This window comes from Impatiens glandulifera, chromosome 2 (genome assembly GCF_907164915.1).
Source record: "Impatiens glandulifera chromosome 2, dImpGla2.1, whole genome shotgun sequence".
Classification (NCBI taxonomy): domain Eukaryota; kingdom Viridiplantae; phylum Streptophyta; class Magnoliopsida; order Ericales; family Balsaminaceae; genus Impatiens; species Impatiens glandulifera.
Window position 1 is genome coordinate 59,453,734 of NC_061863.1, and position 6,545 is coordinate 59,460,278.

General features: G+C 36.5%; 1 protein-coding gene, 1 long non-coding RNA gene and 1 pseudogene across 2 annotated transcripts; all 3 read right to left on the reverse strand.

Moving 5' to 3' along the window:
- Positions 1–19: 19 nt before the first annotated feature.
- Positions 20–1,687, reverse strand: LOC124927236. The gene is made up of 2 exons (XR_007098397.1): positions 1,349–1,687; positions 20–514 (listed from the first exon to the last, which is right to left on the reverse strand). It is a non-coding gene; the product is annotated as an uncharacterized LOC124927236 (long non-coding RNA).
- On the reverse strand, positions 1,493–1,601 carry LOC124928322 (annotated as a pseudogene).
- Positions 1,688–3,444: 1,757 nt separating the features above from the next.
- LOC124925627 (GPI mannosyltransferase 1) lies at positions 3,445–5,597 on the reverse strand. Its single transcript, XM_047465682.1, has 4 exons — positions 5,127–5,597; positions 4,792–4,974; positions 4,183–4,715; positions 3,445–4,087 (listed from the first exon to the last, which is right to left on the reverse strand). The coding sequence occupies exons 1-4, from the start codon at positions 5,395–5,397 to the stop codon at positions 3,776–3,778; spliced, it is 1,299 nt and encodes a 432-aa protein (XP_047321638.1). The 5' UTR covers positions 5,398–5,597; the 3' UTR covers positions 3,445–3,775.
- Positions 5,598–6,545: the final 948 nt, after the last annotated feature.

The following is a 6,545-nucleotide window of genomic DNA, read 5'->3' on the forward strand; positions in this document are numbered from 1 at the left end:
AGTCAGGATCAGTAGCATAAATCACAAACTAGAAATCTGACATATTAAAAGCTCATCTAATCCTGGCTATGAAACGGAAACTCCATAGAAGGCTAGACTTTATATATATATATGATAGATACAAATCTTTTGTGAACTCTTCTGTTATATTTCAAGAACCCATTGAAGAATTCAACAGAGAGAAAAGAGGAAGAAATAAAATTAGGATTAAGTTGTCCACATACAATTACTATGTATATATAATGCAAGAGAGAAATCCAACATGAGCATATATATGTATATACAAAAAATCAAACACAGGAATTACCAAACAGCTAAAGACAACAAACTGTGCACTTATAACTCCATTTAGCACTGAATCTAAATACCCTCTTTTTCCTCTTGAAGCTACTTTGAAACAACACACAATTGACTGAACTGAACTGAACTATATGTGACTAAGCAAGAATTCGTGTCACCCTTGATAAGGGTTCTCTTCCCTTCAGAGAGGTCCATCAGAATTTGCAGTTCCAATCTGTTTGAACAATGGCGAGTATCGGTGATTCTGCATTAGTATGACAAGGATGAAAGTATTGGCTGCCAAGAATATTAAGCTTGACTTGCTTGCCTTTGAAAGATAACCCCAAAATAACCTCTGAAAGATAACTTATAAATAGTGTGCCAAGCTTGGATTTTGGACTACATTCATCATCATAATTCATAACCCCCGAGCCAAGTCCAAGAATCATGTCCCATACTTTTCATTTAAATATTCAACTGTTATTAATGTTTGAACTGGTTTTGTAATGAAGCAGAACAGGGCAGAGTTTAGTGAAATGCCACTGTGGTGTGTGAATTCTAGCTCTTTTGATAATAGAAGCTCATACCAGGCAGGTGCAGCTTTGTAAGAGATTGATTACCTGCAAAATAGAGAAGCACAAAATTCGCATAAGAATTCTTTCAGACAAGTTTGGCGTTGTTACATATAACTCTTGAACACCAACCTAAACGCTTTTCTACAACACATTCATACATACTGATGAAACAGATAGATGATAAACCACAAAACTGGCTAAATACACTCATACTACATGAATGACTTTGCATAACTGCAAGATAGAAGACAAATTTCCATCTTCAAGTGCGAAATCCTATTTCATTAGCAACTCACAGAAATCACCATCATTTTGAGTATCAGATCACCTAAATATCTACAACTCTGATGAGATTTCTCAATACAATGTTCTAATAAATGAAGAACAGATTCACGTTAGGATAAACCCTTATACGATTTCAGAAGAAGGTTAAGAAAAAACTCTTGACAACATACATTATACATAATAATCAAAAGGTGCAGGAAGGAAGAAACCTGAGGTTGCAACTCTTTCTTCGCGCAAGATTAGGGTTCCACTGCCGCCAATCTTTCGCACCACCGCTGCTGTAGATCGCAAATAGGTTTCCGGTGCTTCCCGTCGCCGCAGCACGAGGAGGGAGGGAGGGAGAGAAGGCAAAAAAAAATTTGGACCATTTCTCGATTTGTGCGTGTCATGCGCAACCTTGCGCAGGGGCCATGCTAATCTTCTCTGTATCGTTCCAATTTTATCGGATGTCCCCGAAGGGACGAACTCTTCTCTTTCGCTCGCATATAAGAAGACTGTATTATACTATGTGAAAAGCGATGTGGGAAAGAGGTCTACTAACTAGCTGGCTGCTCATTATTCTTTATTTATTATAGCTCGTCCTTGGAGGTTTAATTAATTTAAAAAGATATATGTTTATTTATCGATTCTGTTATAAAAACTAGTAACTTTAAACTGCATTTTGTAATGTATACGTTAAGAAAATGTACACCTCCTATTTATACATTAAAATATTCTAATTAAGTCATAGCTATTTTAGCTTGAAAATAATTATAAATTGTCCATATTTACCCATTTGACTGATAGAGGATCAAGTGTATTATTTCGATAAAAATAAGTAAACAAATACAAAATTGTATGTACATTGAGATGTTGCCAGAAAAAGAGGACAATGAAAGAAACAATACAAAAGCTCCTGAAATGAGCCTTATGAAGTTCAAAATGACAAATATTCATTATCTGTTAAAAATAAAACACATCTTAAGATAATTGTCAGTATATTTTCCTTTGATTGCACAAAGTTTTCCATGAGCATACACCAATGATCATAGTACTCACATTGAGCTTTGGGATTGCTGGTTGCTCTTTGTAGCCATTCTTTCTTGTTCACTCCCTAGAAGACTATTGTTTCATTGTTTGTTTTGTGCTTGCTAGAATATGTGCTTTGAAACAACAAAAGAAAATTTAGCTACCCATTTTAGACAGCCATCTTATAAGGGGTTTCATACCTAAAGAATATATTAGCCCGGAACTTAACAGAAACCAATGAATAACATATGCTAATGCAAGCAATTTCATCCTCCTCTCAAAACAGGAAAGCAAATAACCTTCTGTCATATGATGGGAATTAACAAAATTGCAGGGATTTTCTGATAGTTATTAGAAACTCGCAAGAAAGCACTTTCTTAATCTGCCCTGCTCAATAGTAACTGTAACCATGACTTCAATCACTAGACAGTGTTGGGTAAGGCAGTTTCATGACCAAATTTCACAAAGATAACACCAATGTCCTAATTGAGATAGTGTAAAAGAATATTCTACTAATAAATGGAGGAAGAAAGAAGATATATTCTCTACTTTCATTGTGAAATGAAAAACTAAGAGAAAAATATTCAAAAATTTTGAGAATGTATAAATATTAGACTAGCTATAGGTTGATCATCATATCCCAGTGCTAGTTAGCAGAAACAAAATTGTGTCCCAGTATGATCAAAGGTAGGATATCATCAATCATCATCAAAACCAAACTAAACAAAAAAAAAATGAGATAAAAGTATTTTGAAAGATGTTAATGGTGAATCCTATTTCATTTAACTTATTGAAATCACATCATTTTGAGTTATAAAAATAATTAGGATAGATCTACAAGAGAGCATTACTACTGTCTACAACTAGTCTTGAGTTTACTTAATATTATAGTAAATGAAGATCCATGGCACCCACAGCACACAAATAGTAAATATGTACGGGGTCGAAGAAAAACGCAAGTATCATCAAAACCAAACACACAAACTATAAGTGTTTTTTAAACAACAGAAACTGAAAAAATGAACATGAAAAAACAATGCAACATAACATGAACAAGAAGGAGAAGAATGTAGACATACAAATGAAAGATTAAGCTTAAGGATGATTTCAACATTAAACCATAATTAATGTTGGCTTGATGAATTAGGGGTTGTAGGCAACTCTTATCCATAATCTACAGACAAGAACAAACACAACACTTCACAATAAAAGAAGACCCCATCAAATCCACCAAACAAATAAGCAAACTGGAGTGAATAACCCCCAAAGAAGAAATTAATCCAATTTATAAGAATGGTGAAGAACTTGCAAATGTATAAACAAAATGTGCAGGAAATCAAACATTTTTGGTATCATCAGTTGTATCATTCTTAACCAAATTCCAAACAAATATGTGGATTTCAATCATTTAATATGCTAAAAGGGAAAAAAATAGTAATGTGCTATCAAAATACATACAAATATACCAAAATTCTCAAATGTTAACCAAAACAGGAAACTGCAAATGACGGGTTAACCAAGCTTGATTTGCACTAATATACAAATAAATAAACAAGAATTCGAGTCACCCTTAAGGGAGGTGGGTAGCTTCAACTGATGCCAAATGATCATAGGCTGGGCCCATCTTGTTAGTCTTCTTTTATTCCATCGGAATTTGCAATTCCAATCTGTTTGAACAATGGCGAGTATCTGTGATTCTGCATTAGTATGAAAAGGATGAAAGTATTGGCTGCCAAGAATATTAAGCTTGCAGCCCACAACTGTTGAAAGACTTGCTTGCCTTTGAACTCGAGAAGGTAACCCCAAAATAACCAATGGATTTGGGCTCCAATCCAAATAAAAATGGCTAATAGACCTCGCCATTTCATCTTAACATTACTCCATGGAAGAATGAGAGGTAACAAGCAGAAAAACCAAACAAAATATTGTGCTGTAACTACCTGTTGTCAAAGAGGAAAAGAGAAACAGAATAAATAAATATGGGAAAGAAAGTTTTAAAACACCCGTCTGTCAAAAGAAAAAATTAAATGACCACCTTATTGAATGCTACAAAGGCAACTGTCTGAATGAAGAAACAGAATGGTAAATCCTGCGCAAAGCGGAGGATGAGAGCCAGTTGTACTAAGAACTGAGGCAGAAAAGAAATGAGCTTTTCTATCACAGATAATTTATTCTCATAATGTAGATAGATGTGGTAAAAGTATATTGAGAAGTTATGTCTTGGGTCTGCTCGAGAGAGATGATAGAGTAGTGCCTCGTGCAAGAACTCCCAACCATAGAGATAGTAGAAAAGTCCAGTGAATACGAAGAAAACAGCACCGGAGGTTAGTCCAAACATAAGTCTTTCTCGCGTAAATAAATTTCCCAAGATACCCCTCAGTTGGAATCCACGGTTGACATTTTGGCAATCTGAACTTAGCTCAGAATTCCATTGCTCGAGGAGAGGCTTTTTGCCCAAACGGAAGTGGAGTGATTCAAGGGCAAGGATGATAGGAAGTGCATAGATTATAGGATAGATTCTAAGATGAACAACAAGTCCATACCAAAATGCAGCTTGTAAGAGTTTACCTGCAAAATAGAGAGACCAATTTTGATCAAAAGTCATTTCTCTAGCTAAAAGATTTTTCTACAAATGCATACATACCCTTCATGAGACAGATGATAAACCATAAAACCATTGCGCAAACAACTGGCTCACAATTCCCTCGGGTTCCTATTGTGAATGTAAATGGATTAAAGAGCCACAACATCACATAATTCGTGCTTACACTCTCGGGAACCCCTCTTAGCCTCAAAATCACTTGGATAAACCACCCTACAAGCAAATCTGCAATTTGGTATAAGGGCTTATTAGCAATTGCATATCAAAGTTGTTCTTCAATGCATTCAAAATGAATAAGACTAGTTTTATGACCAATAAATGCAACATGTACTAAACCCTTCACATTACAAACACTGATAATACATGACTTCTCATACCTGCAAGAGAGAAGATAAATTTCCCCCAAGTAGGATGAATGAGTGTATTGGGTATAAGAAGGAAGGCGATCATAGGCGAATATCGATAAGTTGTCCTTGTGTATGGAGATTTGCCTGAGGCCATGAAAGATGCAGCATCAGAGAAGACAAGATAATCGACATCCGTGTATCGGACCTCCATATGCGTGTCTTGCCATTCTCCAAAGATGATTAGAAGAAGACGCAGAACCGCCGAGAAGATAAGCAAAGAACGAATGCTTGTCAATGGCATTTCTGCTGGCAAATCTGCTGATTAGCTAAAACCCTTGAAAGTGGAGAGATGCCGCAAATAACAACGAGAAACTATAACTGAACCTCCCCGCTCACCCACAAAACAAAAATGAGATCTTTCGGATCCATTTCAGTTTGATTACGATGGAGTTTTGAATCTACATGCCATTGCTGTTTGAAGACGACGACCATAGACATCTGCAGCGGGGAAATTTGATGAAATGGCCCATAACAGGGGAAATTCCAAAAAGGGCCCCCGCCTACTAAAGTTGGCAAAAAGGGCCCTTTTGCCCCGCGAAATGTCGGAAATACCCCTTCGGCGCCATTTCTTACGCTCAAAGACGCGAATTACCAATCACGCGATTCATCTAAATCGCGTGTGTTCATCACCGCGATTTAGATGAAACGCGTGATTAGTAATTCGCGTTTTTAAATGTACGCGATTTACCATGCACGCGATTTAATCTAAATCGCGGTGATGAACTCACGCGATTTAGATTAAATCGCGTCCATGGTAAATCGCGTCTTTAGTCGTATATATAATATTTCGGCCCTAATTTAAAACAAAACCACCCCGATTCTCCCTCCCACTCCGACTTCCAAAACCACGTCTTCTCAACTGCCGACTTCCTTCAACATCGATCAAGATCATCGTTCCTCAACATCGTTCCTCGTCCAACATCTTCGACTTTCCACCGTCTATTCGACATCATCGTCTTTCCACCGTCTTTTTGACATATTCCGGTGAGTTTAGGGCTTAATAGTTAGGGTTAGGTGTTGATGTGTATTATTCCGTTTATATTGATTTATATTGATGTATTTAGGGTTTAGGGTTTGGTTCTGGTTTCGTTTATGTGTGTAAATGCTTTTAGGGTATATGACGAGTATTGTATCAGTGTTCTTATTCTGCATGCATGCATTTCACGCTTATTCATTCATTTCTCGTTTAAGAAATGACATTTCCGTTTTTGTTATGTGCTTGTGAAGAAATGGTATTTAGGGTTAGGGTTTAACTTTTGCTGCTTTACTGCACCTTAATAGAATGGCAATGAGACAGGTTTCGTGTTTGTTATGTGCTTCTGAAGAAATGGTATTTAGGGTTAGGGTTTAACTTTTGCTGCTTTACTGCACCTTATTAGAATGCCAATG